Source organism: Macaca nemestrina, chromosome 5, assembly GCF_043159975.1.
Source record: "Macaca nemestrina isolate mMacNem1 chromosome 5, mMacNem.hap1, whole genome shotgun sequence".
Classification (NCBI taxonomy): Eukaryota; Metazoa; Chordata; class Mammalia; order Primates; family Cercopithecidae; genus Macaca; species Macaca nemestrina.
The window spans coordinates 151,179,624-151,203,974 of record NC_092129.1 but is presented as its reverse complement, the minus strand read 5'-3'; the positions used below and the strand labels follow the sequence as shown (position 1 = coordinate 151,203,974).

Sequence of the window (24,351 nt, the reverse complement as noted above, 5' to 3'; positions counted from 1 at the left end):
TGATGTCTTCCTGCCCTTCCTGCACACCTCCAGTGGCTTATCAAAATCTTTGTTTCATGCACACACCGGGCTCTCATTTAAGAGGAATTTGGGAGAATGTTATTTTCTAATCTGCATTTCATGCCGGGCTCCCCCTCCTTCCTGGGGCGCTAATGTCAGCAGAACCTGATGGGGAAGTGAGGTCTGGGAGGCAGAGGAGGAAGGAATGAGGGGAAAGGGGAAGTTTGGGAGGAAGGCTTCTGAGAAGACTGGTGGGAGAGAAGGAGAGCCTGCAGACAGAGGCCTCCAGTTTGGTCTGTCTCCCCACCTCTACCAGCATCTGCTGAGCTATGAGCCAAACCAGGGATTTACAGGGTAGGGAGAGTGGGATAGGCAGCGGCGTTAGATTGGAGGAAGGAGATGGACAGACCTGGGCTGTGGGCTAGGAGGGCAGTCAGCTGGTCTAGGCAGGCCAACTGTGATGTCCCTGGGCTGTTGTCAGGGTAAAGAGAGGAAGGGAGGGATGAAGGCTGATTAATCTTTTCCCCCCCGACAGGAGGAAAAGCTTTCGGACTGCTGAAGGCCCAGCAGGAAGAGAGGCTGGATGAGATCAACAAGGTAGAAAGAAGAACTAAGGGGGCAGAGCCTGGGGGATGGGGCATGCATGGGGAGGGCCTACCCTGGCTCTTATTTTCCCCTCCATAGCAATTTCTAGATGATCCCAAATACAGCAGTGATGAGGATCTGCCCTCCAAACTGGAAGGCTTCAAAGGTGAAGGGGAAACTATAGGAGGTGGAGGCGGAGCTGGGGGTAGGAGGGTTAGGATTTCCACAAGAACAGGGCAGGAACAGCAGAGACACAAAGTTTACTCTTGTGGTAGCTAGAGGGGAACCTGCCTTTATTGCCCTCCTGCCACACTGCGGTCCCTTTCCCGGGCCGGCCTCTCTCAGCATCCCCTCTAGCTCCTTACACCCTAGCAGGGCCCCTCAACTCCCCAACCCCACTTCCTCTGCCTGCCCCTTCTCCTTCCACGTTGAGTCCTCCACCTAGCAGTGGGTTGGCAACCCCTTCCTCAATCTCCTGCTGAAAACCCTCCAGGCAGCGCTGATCCCCTCTGCTCTCTCCCCTCACCCAGAGAAATACATGGAGTTTGACCTTAATGGAAACGGCGATATTGGTGAGAAACGGGTGATTTGGGGCGGGGGTGGGGTGGGGTGTGCAGGCCTAAGAAGACAGAGGTCTCTCCTACTTGCTCCATTCCTCATGATTTGGGAGGGGGCCCACCTACCAGAGTGGGAGGAAGGAGAATGGGGATGTGGAAGCGGAAGAAGAGAGAGAGGATCTCCCTACCTTCTCCCCATCCCCATCCTCTGCCCCCAGATATCATGTCCCTGAAGCGAATGCTGGAGAAACTTGGGGTCCCCAAGACTCACCTAGAGCTAAAGAAATTAATTGGAGAGGTGTCCAGTGGCTCCGGGGAGACGTTCAGCTACCCTGACTTTCTCAGGATGATGCTGGGCAAGAGATCTGCCATTCTAAAAATGTGAGTGTCAAGTTCCAACCTCCCCTGTACTTACCTGTTTTCTCCTCCCCGATCCCTATCCTTGTCCCCAGTCTCAACTTTTCTACACGTTGCTCATCATCCGTTCTTCCATCCTTAGAGGGACCCTTCCAAGGTCCTGACCCCATCCCTTTCCATAGTCCTGGTCCCCAGAAACTCCAACCCCTGCTCTTCCTCCTCCCACTTCCACCCTCACATCCCCATCCCCTTCTAGCCTTTCCTAGCACCCTATGATTTATTCCCTTGAGAGGAGTGTTCCCTGATCCCTGTGCCTCTTTCCATCTCAACCAGGATCCTGATGTATGAGGAAAAAGCGAGAGAAAAGGAAAAGCCAACAGGCCCCCCAGCCAAGAAAGCTATTTCTGAGTTGCCCTGATTTGAAGGGAAAAGGGGTGATGGGATTGAAGGGGCTTCTAATGACCCAGATATGGAAACAAAAGACAAAATTGTAAGCCAGAGTCAACAAATTAAATAAATTACCCTCCTCCTCCAGATCAAGTCAGCTTAGTTTTTATTTGGGTGAATTTTTTCCTTGGTTTGGGAAGGAGAGACAGGTCTTGAGGGAAGGGCAGCAAGGATTTGGCCGTATGAACAATCCATCAACAACGCTATAGTGTGTCCACTACAGCAGATGGTTTCGTGCACCAAGTGGGAGTCCAACTGTATAAGACAGCCTTAACCTCAAGGAATGCAGGCAGGACAGAAACACATGTCCAAACAAGGTACCCAGGCCCATGACAGATTTCATGAAGAGCAAGGAATACCATGAACCAACATTCTCCACCACTATAAGCTTTGTCACTTTGACAAATCACTCAGCCTCTGTAAGGCTTTTCTCTAAAAATGGGAATAAAGTGACCCATGCTATTGTGCCTGACATATCACAAGCTCTCAATAATGTTTAAAACTTGAATGAGCTGGGGCCGGTGGCTCACACCTGTAATCCCAGCGCTTTGGGAGACCGGGGTGGGTGGATCACCTGAGGCCAGGAGTTCGAGACCCGCCTGAGGAACATGGAGAAACCCTGTCTCTATTAAAAATGCAAAATTAGCCTGGCATGGTGGTGCATGCCTGTAATCTCAGCTACTTGGGAAGCTGAGGCAGGAGAATCTCTTGAACCCAGGAGGTGGAGACTGTGGTGATCCGAGATCATGTCATTGCACTGGGCAACTAAAAGTGAAACTCTGTCTCAAAAAAAAAAAAAAAAAAAAAAAACAAAAAACTTGAATGAATGGCTGGATGAATGAAAGAACTGGTGCTATTGAATAAAGTAAATAATTTACAGCCGGGCGCGGTGGCTCATGCCTGTAATCCCAAAACTTCAGGAGGCCGAAGTGGGCAGATTACCTGAGGTCAGGAGTTGGAGACCAGCCTGGCCAACATGGTGAAATCTCATCTCTACTAAAATACAAAAAATTAGCTGGGCGTGGTGGTGGGTGCCTGTAATCCCAGCTACTCGGGAGACTGAGGCAGGAGAATCGCTTGAACTCGGGAGGTGGAGGTAACAGTGAGCTGAGATCATGCCATGGCACTCCAGCCTCGGCGACAGGAGTGAGACTGTCTCAAAAAAAAAAAAAAAGAAAAGAGAGAGACTGGAAGGAGAAACTCATTGGAAACGATGACTGTGGACAGCCCTTACAAGAATTTTGCTGCAAAGGGTAACAAAATGGTATGTGTGGTAGCCAGCAGGGGAGAAGGGAGAAGAGAATCATTTTGGAAGTTTGAAAACAGAAGTCATCTTAAATCTTACTGAGCCTCTGACTAAAATTCTCATCTGATTTCTGCAAACTTTTCTGCCTTCACTTTCCAAAATGAACAAGCAGTCTCCTTTATTTAACCACATCAGGCTAGGCACAGGCCCCCAAACTCATGCCTTCACTAATCTGTTCCCTGTGCCTGAGATGTACACCCTCTTCTCAAACTTGGGTAAGTTCTAACTCGTTCTTCATATCTATTTATTTATATTTTTTGACAGATATCTACTCCAGTCGTTCTTCATATCTCATTTTTTTTTTTTTCTGAGATGGAGCCTCATGTTGCTCTCAAAGTGCTGGGATTACAGGCATGAGACACTGCTCCTGCTCCCAGCCCTTTATTTATTTATTTTCTTTTTCTTTTTCTTTTTTTTTTTTTTTTTTTTTTTGAGGCATAGTCTCACTTTGTTGCCAGGCTGGAGTACAGTGGTGTGATCTCGGCTCACTGCAACCTCTGTCTCCCAGGTTCAAGCGATTCTCCTGCCTCAGCCTCCCAAGTAGCTGAGACTACAGGCACGCATCACCCGCCCAGCTAATTTTTGTATTTTTAGTAGAGACGGGGTTTTGCCATGTTGGCCAGGGTGGCCTCCATCTCTTGACCTCGTGATCTGCCCGCCTCAGCCTCCCAAAGTGCCGGGACTACAGGCATATGAGGCACCACGCCCGGACTCCTATCTCTTAACAGTTTTTCTAGAAGCATGTCTCAAGCACCCCAGGCATAGTTATATTTTATTTCTCCACTTTTTTTTTTTTTTTTTTTTTGAGACTGAGTCTGGCTCTGTCGCCCAGGCTGGAGTGCAGTGGCCGGATCTCAGCTCACTGCAAGCTCCGCCTCCCGGGTTTACGCCATTCTCCTGCCTCAGCCTCCCGAGTAGCTGGGACCACAGGCGCCCGCCACTTCACCCGGCTAGTTTTTTGTATTTTTTAGTAGAGACGGGGTTTCACCGGGTTAGCCAGGATGGTCTCGATCTCCTGACCTCGTGATCCGCCCGTCTCGGCCTCCCAAAGTGCTGGGATTACAGGCTTGAGCCACCGCGCCCAGCCTTCTCCACTTCTTTCTTCCTTTTTTTTTTAGATAGAGTTTCGCTCTTGTTGCCCAGGCCAGAGCGCAATGGGACGATCTCGGCTCACAGCAACCTCCGCCTCCCAGGTTCAAGCGATTCTTCCAACTCAGCCTCCCGAGTAGCTGGGATCATAGGCATGTGCCACCACTCCTGGGTAATTGTATTTTTAGTAGAGACGGGGTTTCTCCATGTTGGTCAGGCTGGTCTCGAACCCCAGACCTCAGGTGATCTGCCCGCCTGAGCCTCCCAAAGTGCTGGAATTACAGACTTGAGCCACCGCGCCCATCCTTCTGGTTTTTTTTTTTGAGACGGAGTCTTGCTCTGTCGCCCAGGCTGGAGTGCACTGGCATGATCCTGGCTCACTGCAACCTCCGCCTCCCCGGTTCAAGCAATTCTCTGCCTCAGCCTCCCGAGGAGCTGGTATTACAGGAGCCTGCCACCACGTGAGGCTAATTTTTGTATTTTTAGTAGAAATGGGGTTTCACCATGTTGGCTAGGCTGGTCTTGAACTCCTGACCTCGTGATCCACCTGCCTCGGCCTCACAAAGTGCTGGGATTACAGGCGTGAGCCACCAGGCCCGGCGTTGTTTCTCGACTTCTGTAATGTCCTGTGCACATCTCCAGCGCCTTCAAATCATAGTCATTGAATGATCTGTTGAATGGGTATATTAGATCTGATGGGAGCAGAGAGCTCTAGAATCGGGTAGTAAGAGACAAAGGAGAGAAACAGTACTGCATTTGACAAAATGAAACCCATTAAGAAACTACAAATTCCCGATATCAAATATAAAAATTTATTCACGAAAGTTATAGGTTATAAAATTAAATGTCCGTCTTAGTCGATGGTTGCCCATATTTTGATGAACAAGTCATTCCTAGCCTATCTTTGTTCAAACGATTTGCATACATTATGCAAATAAATAGAACTGCCCGAAGAAGGCTTACGCTACATGGTGCGGGCGAAACGCCTCCCGGGACCTTTGGATTGGTCTGTCTATCCACCTTATTTGCATGACGTGATTTAACAACTGGAAGGCCCCGCCCCTCTGATGCATTTCCCCCCGCTCCAACCACCTCCCCAAATTCACGGCAAAGGGACGCTAGAGCTAGAACTCGTACCAAGTCTGCGGAAACTCCGCCCTCCGGCAGCTAATCCCGCCCGCCAGCCCGCGTCCTCTCTCTCCTCCCCAGCTGAAGGCGCCACGGGCCGTGAGTCGTTGCCTTCCACTTTTGGCGTCCCTACGTCTCTCCGCGCCCATCTGTCTACGAACGTCCGACGCACGCTCCGCCTCTTTCTCCCACATTCGTCGAGTAAATTATGCGTCCCAACCGCCCAGCCGACCTGCACCGCATTCCCGCCCCTTCAACACGTCTCAACGGCCGACGCTGGGGGCCCGCCTCCTTAGCCAATCGACGTCCTAGTATCCTTAGGTCCCTCCTCTTTATGCAAATAACCTCCGCATGCTCCGCGCGCCCGGCGTTTTTTTTTTTTTTAAAACTAAGGACAGCCCTGGAAGTAAAGAGAGTTAGGGTAGAAAGCGCCCCGCCCTTTATGCAAATCAAGGGGCGTGTTTAGGCGCGGAGGGAGGTGGGAGGTAGGGGGGGTGCTCCCGGGGGCGGCGGTTGCCCGGATGGGCCGTTAGTCGGAGCTCAGCCGCGGAGTGAGCGAGGGAGACGGGAGGAGCCGAACCCGGCGCCATCCGCCGCCATCCTCCCCCGCCCCACCGCCATCCCGTCCCGGGGAACCCCTAGGCCCGGGTCCCGGATCCCCGCGCACCCGGCCAGGTGAGTCTGGGTGAACCGTGCGCTGACGCCCTTTTTCGGCGCGGGAGAGGTGGTGGCGGTGGCGGCGGCGGTGGCGGCGGCGGTGGTGGCGGCGGTGGCGGGCCGGGGGGGAGGAGAAGCTGCCATTAGTCGCCGCCATTTTGTCCTCCTGCTGCCGGGCCTGCCTGCCCCTCCCCCTCCGGTACCTCTACTCCGGGACCTGCACCTCTGGCCGTTCATTCAGGATCCATAGTGTGCCCTTACCCACCCACCGTCTTGGCTTCAGGGGGTGACCCCTGCGCCTGGGCCCGTAATTCCCTACCCTCCGCTGCGTTCTTGGCTTCTCACCCACATCTGTGGGCCCCCTCCCCGGCTGCCGCCCCGGGGTGGGCCGCGCCTGATGGTTCTCTGGGAAGGGCGCTTTTCCTCCATATTGGACCCCCTCCTATCACCCAGCGCTGTGTTCCCCCTCTCTGGATGCCCCTCTTCGTGTCGAGCCACTCCCACTCTAGAATCCTGCTTTTTATCCAGCATCTTTGCTTTCTGTATTGCTCAGTCGCCCTATGTCTGCTTTTTCATTTTTCCTATTTCTCGTCTCCTTTCTCCCCCAACCCCGTTTTTCTTCTCGGGCTTCTGCCCCCTTACTTCGTTGTCTGCATCTTTTTTTGGCCTTATCTGTTTCCATATATTTTCCACCTGCTTTCATATGGTGGTGGAATTTTCTGTTATTTTCTGTTAGTTTTGGTCTGCTCACTCCATGATTCTTTTATTCCTTTTCATATATTTATTTTCACAGGTTGGCCTCCTTAAACACCTACGAAGCAACATCCATGTCATCTCTAGCTTGTCATAAAGTTCTTTCTCCCCAATTTTGGCTTTCATTCTGGGCCTGTCTGGATTTCCCTGCTTTCTTCCCCACTATTTCTCATTTCTTTACACTGTTCCCGTCCATAAACGAATGCCTGGTCACTCTGGAACGGACTGAGAGACCTGTCGTCTGGCTTGCTTAGGGAGCTGGAGGTATCGAGGAAAGAAACACTGGTGATGGACATTTTTAATGAGGATAGGAAAACGAAGATGGCTCTGGCCTTGGCCTTCTGTTTTCTGACCCATGGTTGCAGGGTGCTAGGTGGCTCTATAATGCTTTTTCTCTGTTCTTCATATGGTAAAACGGTATTTCATCTGGAGGCGATTTTTTTCCAGGAGCCAATACAGGAGCAAGTTTAGAAAAACATGGGATGTTTCAAATACTTGGGGTTCCTATAGCCTGGGAGTATGTAGAGCCCCAGTTGTTCTATGAGGATTTCTCTGGTACCAACCCCCATTCCGGCTGAGCAAGCTCATAAAATCCTTAAACTCCCAGCATACCTTCCTGCAAACCTTCCCAGATGGACACGAGGCTGCTGGGCAGGGAGCCTGGGGTACAGGGCCCTGGGGGCATGATTAGGGAGCTGGTGTCCAATAAATAGGGAATCTAAAGCGTTGTTTCTTCTTCTATGATGGAATTGTATGCTTTTTTAGTTTTCTCTTGCTTGAATTTGTTTGCCCTGTTGTAAGCCTCTGAAACGATTTTGGTGGAGAGAGAAAAGATTACTACTTGTAGGGAATGCAAGGCTGCTACCCTTTGTAGACAGGCACAAAGGGCAGAGTGTTTATACTAGGAGGATACTGGATTTTTACTTAGATTTCCTTGACAAAGGTGTCTGGGGGAAAGGAGGGAACATGGCATTTGAGCTATGAGGGAGCTAAGTAGATCATGGTCGCTTGAAAAGAGTGGGCAGTGTACATAGACTGGAGGAAAAGACACCAGGGGGCCTCATATCTGAGTCCCTAATGACAATGCATGGGAGTTTTTAAGCTTCTGTTATGGTCTGACCAGGGAACAGAGACTGAGGCACTTGCTCTCTGGCCCACAGGCTCCGGCACGTTTTGGGGGAGGTGCCTGCAGGACCCAACATACTCAATGAGCTTCCAGCGCAATGTCCGATCGCTCGGGGCCGACTGCCAAGGGAAAGGATGGAAAGAAGTATTCCTCGCTCAACCTGTTTGATACGTATAAGGGCAAGTCCTTAGAGATCCAGAAACCCGCTGGTGAGGGTCCTGCAAAGATGCTTCTGATGGTTGGAAGCTAGGCATGCATGGGGCATATGTTTTAGAGCTCTTTAAAGGGAAGTGGCTGTAGTAGAAATGCCAAAAGACTAGAGGAGACTTCCCAACTTTACATTGGGTCCTTTAAAGGGGGTGTGGGCTCTGGGTGAACACCAGTTACCCTCCTACAAAGGCGTGTCTGTGGTTCCCTGTCTTTGGACACGTAAGAATTGGAGGCAAAGAAATGTGGATTTGGGAAACTTTAAGGCCAACTTGCTCCTTGCAGGCTTATGATCAACCAATCTCACATAGAAGCATTGAATGTTACATGTCTCAGCCCTCTTGATAGGGATTTCAGAGATTTTTTTTTTTTTTTTTTTTTTTTTTTTTTTTTTTTTTTTGAGACCAAGTTTCGCTCTCGTTGCCCAGGCTGGAGTGCAATGGTGTGATCTTGACTTACCACAACCTCCGCCTCCTGGATTCAAGCGATTCTCCTGCCTCAGCCTCCCGAGTAGCTGGGATTACAGGCATGCGCCACCACACCCAGCTAATTTTGTATTTTCAGTAGAGGCAGGGTTTCTCCATTTTGGTCAGGCTGGTCTTGAACTCCCGAGCTCAGGTGATCCGCCTGCCTCGGCCTGCCAAAGTGCTGGGATTATAAGCGTGAGCCACCACAACTGGCCCGATTTCAGAGATTATTAAGGGTAGGGGAAGGAATCCCTTCTAAGAGAAGTTTGGAGGAAGTGGGTAATAAGATATTCAAGATGTATAAATGTGGCCCAGGATAGGAGGCCATCAGATCTCCCATATGAGGCATTTTTGACCCTCTCTCCATCTTTTTCTCCAGTTGCCCCTCGCCATGGCCTGCAGAGTCTCGGGAAAGTTGCCATTGCCCGGCGTATGCCACCTCCAGCCAACCTTCCAAGCCTGAAAGCTGAGAACAAAGGCAATGACCCCAATGTCTCACTAGTGCCGAAAGACGGAACAGGATGGGCAAGCAAACAGGAGCAGTCCGACCCCAAGAGGTAGACAGAGGCTTGGGGGACCTAGAGTGATGGATATTTTAACTTGAACTTCAGGGAGTGTTGGGGCTTGGTTTAGCCCAGCCATGTATGAGCCAGAGACAAAGGAAGAAGTCCCTTTCTTACCTATTCCAGGTTTCTTGTTAAGTGGCTAAGGAATGGTACCTTAGCTTTTTGTCTTGGAGAGAAAGCATGAAGAAACAGACAACAGCCTACAAAGGATGACAAAATTATTTTGTCCTTATATTTGTAAATGGCAGCAATGGGCATGATTTCAGTCCTGAGTCTCCACCAGTTGGAGAAGTCGGGGAGGCATCTCAGGCCTGAATAACCTTCCCATTCTATCCCCTCAGTTCCGATGCCTCAACCGCTCAGCCGCCGGAATCGCAGCCACTGCCGGCTTCACAGACGCCTGCCTCCAACCAGCCGAAACGACCCCCAGCAGCCCCAGAGGTAACTGGAGAACTGGAGGGGTAGGGGGAAGAATGGCTCATAGCTGTCCCACCCACATCATTTATCATCTCTCTAAACACTTCCCCAGAACACTCCTTTGGTTCCAAGCGGGGTAAAGTCCTGGGCACAAGCCAGCGTCACCCATGGAGCACATGGAGATGGTGAGTGCAGCACTTAATTGGGGAGCTGTGTTTGGGCACTATGGGATGCATGAGCCCTGCACTGTATTTTCAGCCAAGTGATTTTGGTCCTCTTTGGCTAAATCAAGAACCACCCATAATTCAGTTTCATGGAGGCACATGAGCAAGTTTAAGTCTCAGTCTTATATGATGGAGTGTAGTGGTCCCAGAACTGTCCTTCTTGGAGAATAAGCAGTTATTTTCTAGGGGGGTGAGTTTGTAGGCAGGAAACCTGATAGTCTAGTACCTGTCAGAACCTTCCACTTTTTTGTTTGTTTGTTTTTTGAAATGGAGTCTAACTCTGTCACCCAGGCTGGGGTGCAGTGGCGCAATCTTGGCTCACTGCAACCTCCGCCTCCTGGGTTCAAGTGATTTTCCTGCCTCAACCTCCAGAGTAGCTAGGACTACAGGCACGCGCCAACACGCCCGACTAATTTTTTTGTGTTTTTAGTAGAGATGGGGTTTCACCATGTTGGCCGGGATAGTCTCGATCTCTTGACCTCGTGATCCACCCGCCTCAGCCTCCCACAGTGCTGGGATTACAGGCGTGAGCCACCATGCCCGGTCAGAGCCTTCCACTTTTATAGCGTGTTCTCAGTAAATAAACTTCTGCCTCCTGTTCTGTATCACCATCCTAATAGGTGGAAGGGCATCAAGCCTACTGTCGCGATTCTCTCGAGAGGAATTTCCGACCCTGCAGGCGGCTGGCGACCAGGACAAGGCTGCCAAGGAAAGGGAGTCTGCCGAACAGTCGTCTGGGCCCGGACCAAGCCTCCGCCCCCAAAGTGAGTGGCTGCCTTTTGGCCAAGACATAATCTATTCCATCTCAGAGCTAAGTGCTAGCTTATTCACCTTCCTCCCCATCACTTTCAGCTATGTTCACTTGCCCTCCAATCATTGATACCTCTCTCTACGTTTTCCAAAATACAGATTCTACAACTTGGAGGGACGGAGGTGGGCGTGGCCCTGATGAGCTGGAGGGCCCGGACTCCAAACTTCATCATGGTCATGATCCCCGGGGGGCACTGCAACCTTCAGGCCCACCCCAGTTCCCTCCCTACCGCGGAATGATGCCGCCCTTCGTGAGTCTTGGTGTCTTGTCTTAGAGCGATTACGTTGGAAGCTGGAGAGCTAGGAATCAAGACTTAGTCTTTGGCCTATGAGATAGAAGGGAGGGTGGGAGGATGATTGATAGCAGGCTTAAGAAGCTAGAAGGGTGTATGACTGTCCCTCTGAGCAGCTACTGTTGGACCGTTTTACAGATGTATCCCCCATATCTCCCGTTCCCTCCGCCCTATGGACCCCAGGGGCCTTACCGATACCCCACTCCTGATGGGCCCAGGTGAGCAATCCAGGTCTGGTTTTGTGGCTTGGGGGAGGGGAAGCTTATTGGGGGAGGAGATGGTTTTCTAGCCAGGAGGCTCAGTCTAGGATCAGTCTTGTATGTGGTTATACAATATGCCATCTTTCATTTTCTTTTCTGTGTACAGCCGTTTTCCCCGTGTGGCGGGCCCCCGAGGCTCGGGGCCACCAATGCGTCTAGTAGAGCCTGTGGGTCGTCCCTCTATTCTCAAAGAAGATAATCTCAAAGAGTTTGATCAGTTGGATCAGGAGAATGATGATGGTTGGGCAGGTAAGTGGATGTTAAGGGTCAAAAATTTGGATCTTGAAAGACAAAACCTAATGAGGAAAAAAAGAATACAGGGTTATGTGGGTGAAAGGCAGACATTGAAGTGTAGGGAAGGCTAGGGCCAGTGGCTCACATCTGTAATCTCAGTGCTTTGGGAGTGTTAGGTGAGAGGATCGCTTGAAGCCAGGAGTTGGGCAACATAGCAAGACCCCCACCTCTACAAAAATATCTTATTTTAATTAGTTGGTTGTGGACTATGCATTTTTGGTCCCAGCTACTGTGGAGGTTGAGGTGGGAGGATCAGTTGAGCCCAGGAGTTGGAGGTCACAGTGATCTGTGATCATGCCATTGAACTCCAGCCTGGGCAACAGAGCGAGACTTTACTTCTTAAAGGAAAAAAGAAAAGGGTAGGGGAGGATGGATGGGGAATACCAAGTCCTGGCAAAGTGGAGAGAGGAATAAGAATAAGACTTCATTGGTGGATCTAGACTTCAGAGGGAAGGGTGCTGGCATTGGTAGTCCTTCTTGTTGTGTAGTTCCAGACTACCTTATGAGATTGGAGAGCAGAATGCTTGGGTTACTAATACTCATATTTCCCCTCAGGGGCCCATGAAGAGGTTGACTACACTGAAAAGCTCAAGTTCAGCGATGAGGAAGATGGGCGAGACTCTGATGAGGAGGGAGCTGAGGGCCAGTGAGTTAGGGCCGTCAGGGGAGAGGAGGAGGGGTGTTTGTTTGTGTTTTGGTAATATACTCTTAGAGGAGTATATTAGTTGCAGCTGATTTTAATTTCACTGTTGCTCTGCTCACAGCAAGGATTCCCAATCAGCATCTGGTGAGGAACGGCCCACTGAAGCAGATGGCAAAAAGGGCAACTCCCCCAACAGCGAACTGCCCCCTCCTAAGACGGCTTGGGCAGAAACCTCTCGGCCGCCAGAGACAGAGCCAGGACCTCCTGCCCCAAAGCCTCCCCTACCCCCACCTCACCGGGGCCCCGCCGGGAACTGGGGCCCACCTGGGGACTACCCAGTGAGTGTCTACAATAAGGGATTGAGAGGGTCAGCTGTGGGAAATCAATGTCAGCTGAGTAATGGAAGCAGTTGTGATATAGAGGAAGAGGGTGCTAAAAATGGACTGTGTGAAGTGCCAGGCTGCAGAACATCCTGGAAAGCTTGGAAATATCTTTGGTGATAGCGGAGTCTGGGTAAGAAGTGAGAAACTGGGATGCTAATGAGGAAAGAAGAACAAGAAGGCCTGGGTATTTGGGTTTCTGAAGGAGAGAGAGAACAGACAAAAAGACTAGGGTGGCTAGATAGCTGGATCTGGTAGTGTGCATCTGTAGTCCAAGCTACTCAGCAGGCTGAAGCAGAAGGATCACTTGAGCCCAGGAGTTCAAGATCAGCCGGGGCAACATAGCAAGACCTGGTCTCAGACAAGACCAGGGTAGTGAATTTGTCACCACCCAGAGAGATCAACACCAAAGCATGGGTCCTTGCATCCTGCAAGTAGCGACAGTTGATTGGTCTGTGAAAGAGATGGTAGAAAGCATAGTAACTGATACCCCTGGCCCTGCTGGGTCTTGCCAATTGACAGGATCGTGGGGGTCCTCCCTGCAAGCCTCCAGCACCTGAAGATGAGGATGAGGCATGGCGGCAGCGACGAAAGCAGTCATCATCTGAGATTTCCCTGGCAGTGGAGCGGGCCCGGCGACGGCGAGAAGAAGAGGAGCGGCGCATGCAGGAAGAGCGCCGGGCAGCCTGTGCTGAGAAGCTCAAGCGACTCGATGAAAAGTTTGGGGCACCTGACAAGCGGCTCAAAGCAGAGCCTGCTGCCCCACCTGCTGCCCCTTCTACCCCAGCTCCACCACCTGCAGTCCCTAAAGAACTCCCTGCACCTCTGGCTCCATCTCCGGCATCAGCCCCAACACCAGAGAAAGAACCTGAAGAGTCAGCACAGGCCCCTCCTGCCCAATGTACTCCCACTCCAGGTGTGGCTGCAGCTCCCACTCTGGTGAGTGGTGGTGGCAGTACCAGTAGCACCAGCAGTGGCAGCTTCGAAGCCAGCCCAGGTATGGAGATGGGGATAGGTACTACCAGATGTCAGATCACTGCTTCAAGGTGCTTAAAGGTTCAGGGTGGTAAGGCTGGGGACAAATGAAGTAGAAGGCAGTTGTTTTGGTTTATTGGTTATCAATGATAGTGTCCTATCTGTGTATCTGAAGGAGGGAAGATTTTGTCTGAAATCCTAGGTTGTAGTCTAATACCATTTCTTGGCAGAGTATTGTAGCTCACACCTGTAAACCCAATATTTTGGGAGGCTTGGGGTGGAGGATCACTTGAGCCTAGGGAGTTTGAAACCAGCCTGGGCAACAAAGTAAGACCCTGTCGGCCAGGCATGGTGGTTCACGCCTGTAATCCCAGCACTTTGGGAGGCTGAGGCGGGCATATCACGAGGTCAGGAGTTCAAGACCAGCCTGGCCAACATAGTGAAACCTGTCTCTACTAAAAATACAAAAATTAGCCAAGTGTGGTGGCACGTGCCTGTAGTCCCAGCTACTTGGGAGGCTGAGGCAGGAGAATCGCTTGAACCCAGGAGGCAGAGGTTGCTGTGAGCTGAGACCATGCCATTGCACTCCAGGCTGGGTGACAGAGCAGGACTCTGTCTCAAAAAAAAAAAAAAAAAAAAACTGTCTCACAAGAAATATATCAATAAAAACCCATTTCCTGTAGGCCGAGACTGAAGAAAGTACTGTTATTCTGATGATTGCATAGAAAGCTAGTGCCATCACCATAGGCTCATGAGAGGTCATAAAGTGCTTTAATGGGTCTTAAATGGGAGGGACTTCAATAGATGTTGAATAGAGTACCTCAGTCTTAAGGGAGCTAGAGATGAGACCTGATACTCCTGGAGTGTTCATGGAGTGTCTGTTGTTGAACTAGATCACTCTGTTGTGTTTTTTTTTTTCTTCGATGCAGTGGAACCACAATTGCCCTCAAAAGAGGGTCCTGAACCGCCAGAAGAGGTTCCTCCTCCTACCACGCCCCCAGCTCCAAAGGTGGAACCCAAGGGTGATGGGATTGGTCCCACCCGCCAGCCCCCTAGTCAGGGCTTGGGCTACCCCAAATATCAGAAGTCGTTGCCTCCTCGTTTCCAGCGGCAGCAGCAGGTAAAATCAAGTTATTTACTCTCTGAGGGCTGCTTTTCTTCCTGGCTTCAGTACCTAATTCTCTTCATAAGTTACCTTCTGGGTCCCTTTGCTTCTTTGTCCAGTTGTCTCCGTTGTCACCACAATTTCCCCTAGTCCAAGTTTTTTCTTTGCTGATTCCCTTGTCTGTGTGTGCTTTGAGCCTCTCTCATCTTGTCTTTCCTAGGAGCAGCTCCTGAAGCAACAGCAGCAGCAGCAGTGGCAGCAGCATCAACAGGGCTCTGCCCCTCCTACCCCAGTGCCCCCATCACCACCACAACCTGTGACCCTGGGGGCTGTGCCAGCTCCACAGGCTCCGCCCCCACCCCCCAAGGCCCTCTACCCAGGTGCTCTGGGCCGGCCCCCACCCATGCCCCCAATGAACTTTGATCCCCGATGGATGATGATTCCTCCTTATGTGGACCCCCGGCTCCTCCAGGGTCGGCCCCCTCTAGACTTCTACCCTCCTGGCGTGCATCCCTCTGGTAAAGGGGCATGGGAGGAGGAGTGGGAAACAGGAAAATCCCTTCAGTCTTAGAAATTGGGTATCAGGGTCTTAACTGTCACACTGGTATGATGGGTTTTACCCGTCATAGTGAAGAGGGAAGGGCATATGCTTAGCACTGCTGAGATAGGTGTGTTGCAAAATGGACTTAGTTAAGAGATAAGCAGTGGTTGGCCAGGCATGGTGGTTCACGCCTGTAATCCCAGCACTTAGGGAGGCCAAGGCAGGCAGATCACCTGAGTTCAGGAGTTTGAGACCACCCTGGCTAATGTGAAACCCTGTTTCCACTAAAAATACAAAAAATATAGCCGGGCGTGGTGGCACTCGCCTGTAGCGGGAGACTGAGGCAGGAGAATCGCTTGAACCCAGGAGGCGGAGGTTGCAGTGAGCTAAGATTGTGCCATCACACTCCAGCTTAGGCAACAAGAGTGAAACTCCATCTCAAAGGAATGAATAGCAAAACTCCATCTCAAAAACGAAGGAATGAATGAAAGGAAAGAAGGAGTGGTCCTTCATTTGCTAGGATTTATTTGGGGTGGGTTGATTCTCTTGTAGCGAAGCTGAGTGGATAATCTTGTTATACAAGAGCAGGCAAGGCCCAGACCGACTGGGAACAAGAGATGGATGAGCTGACTTGACAGGGAGGACTAGATTGGAGAGATGCTTTTTGGGCTGGAGGGCCTGTGACATGAATAGGATTATTTTTCTTTTTCTTTGGTTTCTTCAGGCCTAGTTCCCCGAGAGCGCTCAGACAGTGGGGGCTCAAGCTCAGAGCCATTTGACCGTCATGCACCTGCTATGTTACGGGAACGGGGCACTCCACCGGTGGATCCAAAGTTGGCCTGGGTAGGAGATGTTTTCACCGCCACACCCACTGACCCCCGCCCACTTACCTCACCACTGCGCCAGGCTGCAGATGAGGATGACAAGGGGATGAGGTGAGTCTTGGTCATGAGAAATGGGTGAGTTCATAGTGAAAGGATCTAGGCCTGGGAGAAAGGTACTTTGGGTTAGTGGTAGGGATAGGGATGAACAGGAAAGGAGAGGCTAGATGCAGTAGCTCATCCCTGTAATCCCAGCATTTTGGGAGGCTGAGGCAAGAAGATTGCTTGAGCCCAGCAGTATGAGATCAGCCTGGGCAACTAGATGCCATCTCTGCCAAAACAGAAAAACAGTAAAAGAGAGTCTAGATCATAATAAAGTGTTCTTTTCCCACCTAGTTCTGGTTTTCCTGAGATACTTACTTTCATTCTTTCTGTCTGTCTCTTCAGGAGCGAGACTCCTCCAGTACCTCCCCCACCACCCTATCTGGCCAGTTATCCAGGCTTTCCTGAGAATGGAGCCCCTGGGCCCCCAGTCTCTCGCTTTCCTCTGGAGGAACCAGCTCCCCCAGGGCCCCGTCCTCTCCCCTGGCCCCCAGGCAGTGATGAAGGGGCCAAGATACAAACTCAGCCTCCCAAGAAGGAGCCCCCTAAGGAGGAGACTGCACAGCTGACAGGGCCAGAAGCAGGCCGAAAGCCTGCCCGCGGAGTTGGAAGTGGAGGCCAGGGTCCCCCGCCACCCCGCAGAGAGAGTCGCACAGAGACCCGCTGGGGCCCTCGTCCAGGCAGCAGTCGTCGTGGAATCCCTCCAGAGGAGCCAGGGGCCCCACCCCGCCGGGCTGGGCCTATAAAGAAACCACCACCACCTACAAAAGTTGAAGAGCTGCCTCCCAAGCCTCTCGAACAGGGGGATGAAACCCCCAAAGCCCCAAAGCCAGACCCACTCAAGATAGCCAAGGGGAAGCTCGGGGGCCCCAAGGAGACCCCACCCAATGGGAATCTTTCCCCTGCCCCAAGGCTTCGGAGGGACTATTCCTATGAAAGAGTGGGTCCTACCTCTTGCCGGGGTCGGGGCCGAGGCGAGTATTTTGCCAGAGGGAGGGGTTTTCGGGGGACCTATGGGGGACGGGGGCGGGGAGCCCGAAGCCGGGAATTCCGCAGTTACCGAGAGTTTCGAGGAGATGATGGGCGTGGAGGTGGGACGGGGGGACCAAACCACCCTCCTGCTCCCCGAGGCCGCACTGCCAGTGAGACACGGAGCGAGGGTTCAGAGTATGAGGAAATCCCCAAGCGGCGCCGGCAGCGGGGCTCGGAAACAGGCAGTGAGACCCATGAGAGTGATCTGGCTCCCTCAGACAAGGAGGCCCCCCCACCCAAGGAGGGAACACTCACTCAGGTCCCTCTTGCTCCCCCACCACCAGGAGCCCCACCTTCACCAGCCCCAGCCCGCTTTACTGCCCGGGGTGGGCGAGTCTTCACTCCCAGAGGGGTGCCATCTCGCCGGGGCCGAGGAGGAGGGAGGCCCCCTCCTCAAGTCTGCCCCGGCTGGAGCCCTCCAGCCAAGTCTCTGGCTCCCAAGAAACCTCCCACAGGCCCTTTGCCACCAAGTAAGGAGCCTTTGAAAGAGAAGTTGATCCCAGGGCCTCTGTCCCCCGTGGCGCGCGGAGGCAGCAGTGGAGGCAGCAACGTGGGCATGGAAGACGGGGAGCGACCCCGAAGGAGGCGACATGGGAGGGCTCAGCAGCAGGATAAACCACCTCGTTTCCGGAGGCTGAAACAGGAACGGGAAAATGCTGCAAGGGGGTCTGAGGGCAAGCCCTCCTTAACCCTTCCAGCCTCCACTCCTGGACCTGAGGAGGCCCTCACAACAGTCACAGTGGCCCCACCACCTCGCCGGGCAGCTGCCAAGTCTCCTGATCTGTCAAACCAGAACTCAGACCAAGCCAATGAGGAATGGGAGACTGCATCAGAGAGCAGTGACTTTGCCAGTGAGCGCCGAGGGGACAAAGAGGCACCCCCACCAGCACTGCTAACACCCAAGGCTGTGGGAACTCCTGGGGGAGGTGGAGGTGGAGCTGTACCAGGTATTTCAGCCATGTCCCGCGGAGATCTGAGCCAGAGAGCCAAGGATTTGAGTAAACGGAGCTTCTCAAGTCAGCGGCCAGGCATGGAACGGCAGAACCGGCGCCCTGGCCCAGGGGGCAAGGCTGGCAGCAGTGGCAGCAGCAGTGGAGGAGGCGGTGCGGGTCCTGGAGGAAGGACCGGGCCAGGACGAGGAGACAAGAGGAGCTGGCCCTCTCCCAAGAACCGAAGGTGGGTAGAGACAAACTTAAATTTATTGTGGTTTAAAAATTGGAGGAGGGGGAAAAAACCTGAGGGAAAGGTAAGTTTGGGTGTAGTGGAGGTTGTGGCCATGGACTCTAGAATTAGTAAGATTTCCGCGTCTGGCTAAGGCAACTGGAAAGCAGTTGGTAAGGTGATGGAGTCAAGAACAGCCACGTATATATTTATTCCTGGTTCTTTGCTTTCCACTTTGTGTCCCTGTACACATAGGAACCCTTAGAAGGACTCAGAAACACCTGGACTTTAATAGGGAAGAGAATAGGTTGTAAGCAGAAGTTGGGAAACTTAACTTGTGGGAAAAAGTAACGATTTAGTGGATACTGGAGCTACTGCTCTTGTTTTCTCCAGTCGTCCTCCAGAGGAGCGTCCCCCGGGGCTTCCCCTGCCTCCCCCACCTCCCAGCAGTTCTGCTGTCTTCCGCCTGGACCAAGTTATCCACAGCAACCCTGCTGGCATCCAACAGGCTCTGGCCCAGCTTAGTAGCCGTCAAGGGAGTGTAACTGCACCAGGGGGGCACCCAAGGCACAAGCCTGGACCTCCCCAAACCCCTCAGGGCCCCTCTCCTAGGCCCCCAACCCGGTATGAGCCCCAGAGGGTCAACAACGGCCTCAGTTCTGGTAAGCTGGAGGGGTTATGGTGGGAATATCTCCATCCCCAGAGAAGGTCAAGTGCTGGAGGGAGTGGGTGGAGAACCTGGCCTAGGGGCCCTGCTGCTCAGTCGGTTTCTGCAGGGAGCAAGGGTAGAAGGATTGGGAGATGGAGTAGGGAAGAAGTTAGGGTCAGTGGCAGAGCCAGGCAGATGCTGACACTTTTTCTCTTCCCCAGACCCCCACTTTGAGGAGCCAGGTCCAATGGTGAGAGGGGTGGGTGGGACTCCTCGGGATTCTGCCCGGGTTAGTCCCTTTCCCGCTAAACGTCGGGAGCGGCCTCCCAGAAAACCAGAGCTGCTACAGGAGGTAAAGAATGGGTTTGAGATTGTGCTTCGCTGCACTCTTACTCGTGAAGATTCTTGTTGGTTATGTTTTCTCCGTTCTCTTTCCTGTTTTTCACTGTTTTTACTCCAGAATTCTCAGTATTAGTCTCCCACGTGTCTCCCTTGTTGCCTCACGCCACACACTGTGTCACCCCACTCTGTCCTGGCTTCCTATAATTCCCAGTTCCCACCCAATTCATGTTTTGCCTCTGGCCCTTCTCATCCGTAGGAATCTTTGCCACCTCCTCATAGCTCTGGATTCTTGGGCTCTAAGCCTGAGGGCCCAGGCCCTCAGGCAGAGTCCAGAGATACAGGCACAGAGGCCCTGACCCCTCACATCTGGAACCGTTTACATACTGGTGAGTAAAACTGAGTGAAAGGACTATGGTAGAAGGGTTAAGAATGAGATGGGCTTCTGAGCTATCATCTCTCACTTGTCTTCTGGTTGGTGCTCCCTTCTCCAGCCACTAGCCGAAAGAGTTATCGGCCCAGCTCCATGGAGCCTTGGATGGAGCCCCTGAGTCCTTTCGAGGATGTGGCTGGCACAGAGGTGAGTGAGGGTGGGAGGGTGTCTGAGCTGGGACTTCTTTGAGCACTGGCCATACTCCCCCACTTGCTCTGGGTTGAGTCTGGAGCTGTTCTCTCACTTGGTTGTCCCTTCTGCAGTTTATCTGTGTGCATCAGTCAGGTATTGGGGTGCTTTCTACCCTGACTTAACTAACTCCTTCTCCACTCCTCTCAGATGAGTCAGTCTGACAGTGGGGTGGACCTGAGTGGGGATTCTCAGGTGTCATCAGGTCCCTGCAGCCAGCGAAGTTCCCCTGATGGAGGACTCAAGGGGGCAGCAGAGGGACCCCCCAAGAGGCCTGGAGGCCCCTCACCCCTGAATGCTGTTCCTTGTGAGGGTCCACCTGGCTCTGAACCTCCTAGGAGACCGCCACCTGCCCCCCACGATGGGGACAGAAAGGTAAAAGACTAAAAAAGGATAAGGGGAATGTTTCTAGGAATCTGACTTTGGCCCTACCTTTTTCTGCTTTTTCCCTCTGCGTGTGTGTTGTGGGCATTCCAATTTAGATTTCCCTTCCTCTCCCCCAACCCACTTTACTGTATGCCCAATCCAGGAGCTGCCCCGGGAGCAGCCTCTGCCCCCTGGCCCCATTGGCACAGAACGATCACAGCGTACAGACCGAGGCACAGAGCCTGGCCCCATTCGGCCATCCCATCTACCTGGTCCCCCAGTCCAGTTTGACACTAGTGACAAGGTCTGTGTGGGCTGGATATGGGTGTCCTGAGTTGGGTGGAGAGAAGGAACGGACTAAAGGTGGGACATAGAGGACGCATGTCTGTCATGGGACAATGTCTCCTGCCTTGTTGTGATCACAGGACTCGGACTTACGCCTAGTGGTAGGAGACAGCTTGAAAGCAGAGAAGGAGCTAACAGCATCAGTCACTGAGGTAAGTGGGAGTAAGAATTTGGTGGAAAGGCCCAAGATTGCCGGAGAAGATTGCTGGGAGTGACCAGGGCATCCAGGATGCCAGACATCCCTCTCCACAAGGCCTTTCCTTCCCAGGCCATTCCTGTATCAAGAGACTGGGAGCTGCTTCCCAGTGCTGCTGCCTCTGCTGAGCCACAATCCAAGAACCTGGGTTCTGGGCACTGTGGCCCGGAGCCCCCCTCCTCAGGCCAGCGTCTGTATCCTGAGGTCTTCTATGGCAGTGCTGGGCCTTCCAGTTCTCAGGTAGCCCCACTTCCCATTGCATGACCCCTTCAGTAAATAATCATTTTTTTCTGCCTGGTACGTATTTATAATCAAGCCTTTCTATGTTGTAGAGTTGTGAAATACCACTTTGTGACATCATTTTTGTCCCTGCGTTCTGCTGCTATGGGTGGGATGGTGATCTTTTCTTGACCACAGATATTAAAGATGTTTCAACCCTACTCTTCTGCAGATCTCTGGGGGAGCCATGGACTCTCAATTACATCCAAACAGTGGAGGCTTCCGCCCTGGGACACCCTCACTGCACCCTTACAGGTAAGACCCAATACCTGTGGACCACAGAAGTACTTGGAGATGTGTTTCAGGGGAGAGAGAAGGGGAAGACACAGTTCTAGGGTACCAGAAGCTAGTGGACTTAAGGCATTGCTAGGACTCTGGCTTCCTAACAGCTTTTCTCCCCACAATTTCTTTCCAGATCACAGCCCCTATACCTACCCCCCGGCCCAGCCCCTCCCTCGGCACTGCTCTCTGGGGTAGCTCTCAAGGGCCAGTTTCTGGATTTCTCCACACTGCAAGCTGCAGAGCTGGGGAAGTTGCCGGCTGGAGGAGTTCTCTACCCTCCACCTTCCTTCCTCTACTCTCCGGCTTTCTGCCCCAGTCCTTTGCCCGACACATCGTTGCTTCAGGTAAGAGAGGGGCAGGTGTTAGATATTGGGGGATAGGGTGGGGAGAACGATTTTGTAGGGGTTGATGTATTTCTTCCCATTTCCCAACAGGTACGCCAGGATCTGCCGTCCCCTTCGGATTTTTATTCTACTCCTCTGCAGCCTGGTGGCCAAAGTGGCTTTCTCCCTTCAGGGGCTCCTGCCCAGCAGGTATATTGTATCTTCTCACTTCCCTTTCATTTGATTTCTCTGTCCAATCACTGGCTTTGATTTTCCCTGGTTTTCTGACATTCCTTCCTGCCCCCAACATGCACACCCAAATTTCTTGTTACAGATGCTTCTACCCATGGTAGACTCACAGCTGCCTGTGGTGAACTTTGGCTCCCTGCCGCCAGCACCACCTCCTGCTCCACCTCCCCTTTCTCTGTTACCTGTGGGCCCTGCTCTGCAGCCCCCAAGCCTGGCTGTGCGGCCCCCACCTGCTCCTGCTACTCGGGTGCTGCCTTCACCTGCCAGGCCCTTCCCTGCTAGCTTGGGGCGAGCAGAGGTAAGGTACAGCAACTGAGGGGCTAGGGAGTGCCAAGATTTAGGAGTAGGGATTCTGTATTTCAAGGCAGGGAGTTCATGATTTTTCTTCCCTCAGCTGCATCCAGTGGAACTAAAGCCGTTCCAGGATTATCAAAAACTGAGCAGCAATCTTGGGGGACCTGGGTCATCACGGACTCCCCCAACTGGAAGGTGAAAGGGAATAGGGATGTGGACTTTCCAAGTGCTTCCTTACTTTGGGACCAGGGTCTGGATCCTGGGCGTGCCTTAGATGTCCTTCTTCTCTTAGGTCCTTCTCTGGCCTCAATTCCCGTCTCAAGGCCCCGCCTTCCACCTACAGTGGAGTCTTCCGCACCCAGCGCATCGACCTTTACCAGCAGGTAAAGGAGAAACCCCTGTGGCCCCAGCTCTAAATTGGAGTTGCCACCTGATTTCCTGTCCTTCCATCCCATCCCTGACCTCCCACTATGACTCACTGTTTAACACACGCCTGTCCTCTAGGCCTCCCCACCAGATGCCCTGCGCTGGATACCTAAGCCTTGGGAGCGGACAGGGCCGCCTTCTCGAGAAGGGCCCTCTAGACGGGCAGAGGAGCCTGGGTCCCGAGGGGACAAGGAGCCTGGGTTGCCCCCACCCCGCTGAGGGAGTTCCTCTTGCCCCCTACCCCCGGGGCTTGTATATAGATTATAAATATATAAGGGGGAAAGGGGTGGGGGGGAGGGGTTGTGGGGCTGGGGCCTCACTTCCCCTCCTTCCCCTTCCCCTGGTCCCTGTCCCTGGGGCTGTTTGTTAAAAAAGAGTAATAAAAGGATTTAAAAAAAAGTTCTACAGTGATTTGGGGGATGGGTTGTTGGCATTGTCTTAAAAGCATGGTGCTTAGTGATCTGTAGTTTCAGTCAGGGAAATATTCGTTCCATTCCAGAGAGCTGTTGAAACTAAAAACATGACCATCATATTGGATCTTTAAATTTTTGTGACTCAGGAATTTGGGCTGAGCTCAGCTGGATAAATCTTTTTTGTGCCAGTGAGGTCAACTGGTTATCAGTCTGCACCTGACACCTGGGCTGGTCCCAATATGGCTCCCTTTGCTATCTGGGGCCTTGGTGAGACGTCTGTAACATTACTGGATTATCAACCAGCGTCTTCACATGGATTCTCCAGCAGACCTGTGAGCTCATGTTCCAAGAGGTCTAGGTGGAATCTGCTAAGCTTATGCGATGTTTAACTAGCCAGGGTAGGGGATGGGGGGTGAGAACGGACATCAACTGCATCTCAGAGAGACTAGCAAAGAATTTGCAGCCATGGGACTTTGGTCCTTTATGATGAACTAAGGGGAAATCTCTGTTAAGGCCTCAATGTTGGAGCACATTTAAGGGGCTCTTTGAATTGGATAGACCAATTGCAGCACTGTCAAACTAAGTGGGATTTCACATGGTAACATTGCATGCTAGTTATGCTAAGACTACACGTAGGTCTGCAGCTGCTCAGAAACTTTGATGACTGATTTGAGAGCTCTATCCTAGCATGCACCTGGAATATGCTCCCAACTCAAAATACGGGTCTTTTATTTACATATAAAGTGCTTTCACAAAAAAAAAAATCAAAACTGGTTTGTACAATTCAGCGTGCTGGGTGAACAAAAGTGTCCATATGCTCACGAGATACAAGATTTCTGGTACTCCAAGGAAGTATTAATTTAAAAAACAAGTTCACACAAGATTAAGGGACTCACACTACTTAATAGAGACAATGTAGAGAGAAAGCAGCCAGAAAAATCCGACTTTTATTTCTTAAATACTGTGAAGGGGGGAAACGGTCCCCTGATGAGGAAGGGCCATAGAGCAAAGAGCTAAGGATCATCAGCAAAGGCCCGGTGGGCATTGGGGAAGCGCTGGGGACTGTAGTTGGGGTCTTCCTGCAGTCGTTTTTGTATATCAGACCGGAGCTAAAGAGAAAAAGCAAGCAGGTTGAAGAAACACTGGCCAAGTCCCTATGATCCCAGCAAGCAAACAAGGCCATCCCTCAGAAGCTAACATTTCCCCCACCAAGCACACTGCAAATAGCCCGGGGTGGCATTGTCAAGCCTTCCCAGATGCCAAAG

The 24,351-nt window shown here is 52.1% G+C and overlaps 3 protein-coding genes and 1 non-coding gene across 43 annotated transcripts in view; 3 read left to right on the top strand and 1 right to left on the bottom strand.

Annotated features, from left to right (window-relative positions):
• The first annotated feature begins 211 nt into the window (after nucleotides 1-211).
• On the top strand, nucleotides 212-2,033 carry LOC105497635 (allograft inflammatory factor 1). 2 transcript variants are annotated; one of them, XM_011768896.3, is made up of 6 exons: nucleotides 212-354; nucleotides 536-597; nucleotides 685-751; nucleotides 1,116-1,157; nucleotides 1,361-1,523; nucleotides 1,833-2,033. In XM_011768896.3, exons 1-6 carry the CDS (start codon nucleotides 330-332, stop codon nucleotides 1,915-1,917), a joined length of 444 nt encoding a protein of 147 aa, XP_011767198.1. In that variant the 5' UTR covers nucleotides 212-329; the 3' UTR covers nucleotides 1,918-2,033. The 2 variants fall into 2 exon arrangements, with proteins under 2 accessions (XP_011767198.1, XP_011767201.1); XM_011768899.3 differs by lacking the exon at nucleotides 685-751 and having other exon boundaries at nucleotides 338-354.
• Nucleotides 2,034-5,982: 3,949 nt separating this feature from the next.
• LOC105497634 (proline rich coiled-coil 2A) lies at nucleotides 5,983-24,185 on the top strand. The gene is made up of 31 exons (XM_011768895.3): nucleotides 5,983-6,144; nucleotides 8,040-8,214; nucleotides 9,059-9,236; nucleotides 9,587-9,686; nucleotides 9,775-9,847; nucleotides 10,507-10,650; nucleotides 10,796-10,947; nucleotides 11,128-11,207; nucleotides 11,356-11,498; nucleotides 12,099-12,189; nucleotides 12,308-12,524; nucleotides 13,089-13,563; nucleotides 14,471-14,661; nucleotides 14,867-15,164; nucleotides 15,912-16,122; nucleotides 16,456-18,318; nucleotides 18,697-18,965; nucleotides 19,174-19,304; nucleotides 19,551-19,680; nucleotides 19,786-19,871; nucleotides 20,064-20,288; nucleotides 20,443-20,583; nucleotides 20,705-20,776; nucleotides 20,893-21,060; nucleotides 21,272-21,354; nucleotides 21,515-21,725; nucleotides 21,816-21,914; nucleotides 22,039-22,251; nucleotides 22,348-22,442; nucleotides 22,540-22,630; nucleotides 22,752-24,185. The coding sequence occupies exons 2-31, from the start codon at nucleotides 8,103-8,105 to the stop codon at nucleotides 22,890-22,892; spliced, it is 6,483 nt and encodes a 2,160-aa protein (XP_011767197.2). The 5' UTR covers nucleotides 5,983-6,144; nucleotides 8,040-8,102; the 3' UTR covers nucleotides 22,893-24,185.
• On the top strand, nucleotides 8,392-8,523 carry LOC112429467 (small nucleolar RNA SNORA38). The gene has a single exon (XR_003021724.1). It is a non-coding gene; the product is annotated as a small nucleolar RNA SNORA38 (small nucleolar RNA).
• Nucleotides 24,003-24,351, bottom strand: part of LOC105497630 (BAG cochaperone 6) — a 14,260-nt gene continuing 13,911 nt past the window's right edge. For all 39 annotated transcript variants that reach the window (XM_011768886.3, XM_071097265.1, XM_071097258.1 and 36 more), the window contains one exon: nucleotides 24,003-24,195. In XM_011768886.3, coding sequence (XP_011767188.1) covers nucleotides 24,100-24,195 — 96 coding nt within the window. In that variant the 3' untranslated portion in view covers nucleotides 24,003-24,099. The remainder of the gene's footprint in view (nucleotides 24,196-24,351) is intronic.

What these genes read in the sequence shown, in the direction of transcription:
- LOC105497634 (XM_011768895.3), top strand. Translation starts at nt 8,103, where the DNA reads ATGTCCGATCGCTCGGGGCCGACTGCCAAGGGAAAGGATGGAAAGAAG. An exon ending in GAATGATGATGGTTGGGCAG is followed by an intron (nt 11,499 to 12,098) that starts GTAAGTGGATGT and finishes ATTTCCCCTCAG; the next exon opens with GGGCCCATGAAGAGGTTGAC. An exon ending in GAGGATGACAAGGGGATGAG is followed by an intron (nt 16,123 to 16,455) that starts GTGAGTCTTGGT and finishes CTGTCTCTTCAG; the next exon opens with GAGCGAGACTCCTCCAGTAC.
- LOC105497635 (XM_011768896.3), top strand. Translation starts at nt 330, where the DNA reads ATGAGCCAAACCAGGGATTTACAGG. An exon ending in GGCTGGATGAGATCAACAAG is followed by an intron (nt 598 to 684) that starts GTAGAAAGAAGA and finishes TCCCCTCCATAG; the next exon opens with CAATTTCTAGATGATCCCAA. An exon ending in CAAACTGGAAGGCTTCAAAG is followed by an intron (nt 752 to 1,115) that starts GTGAAGGGGAAA and finishes CCCCTCACCCAG; the next exon opens with AGAAATACATGGAGTTTGAC.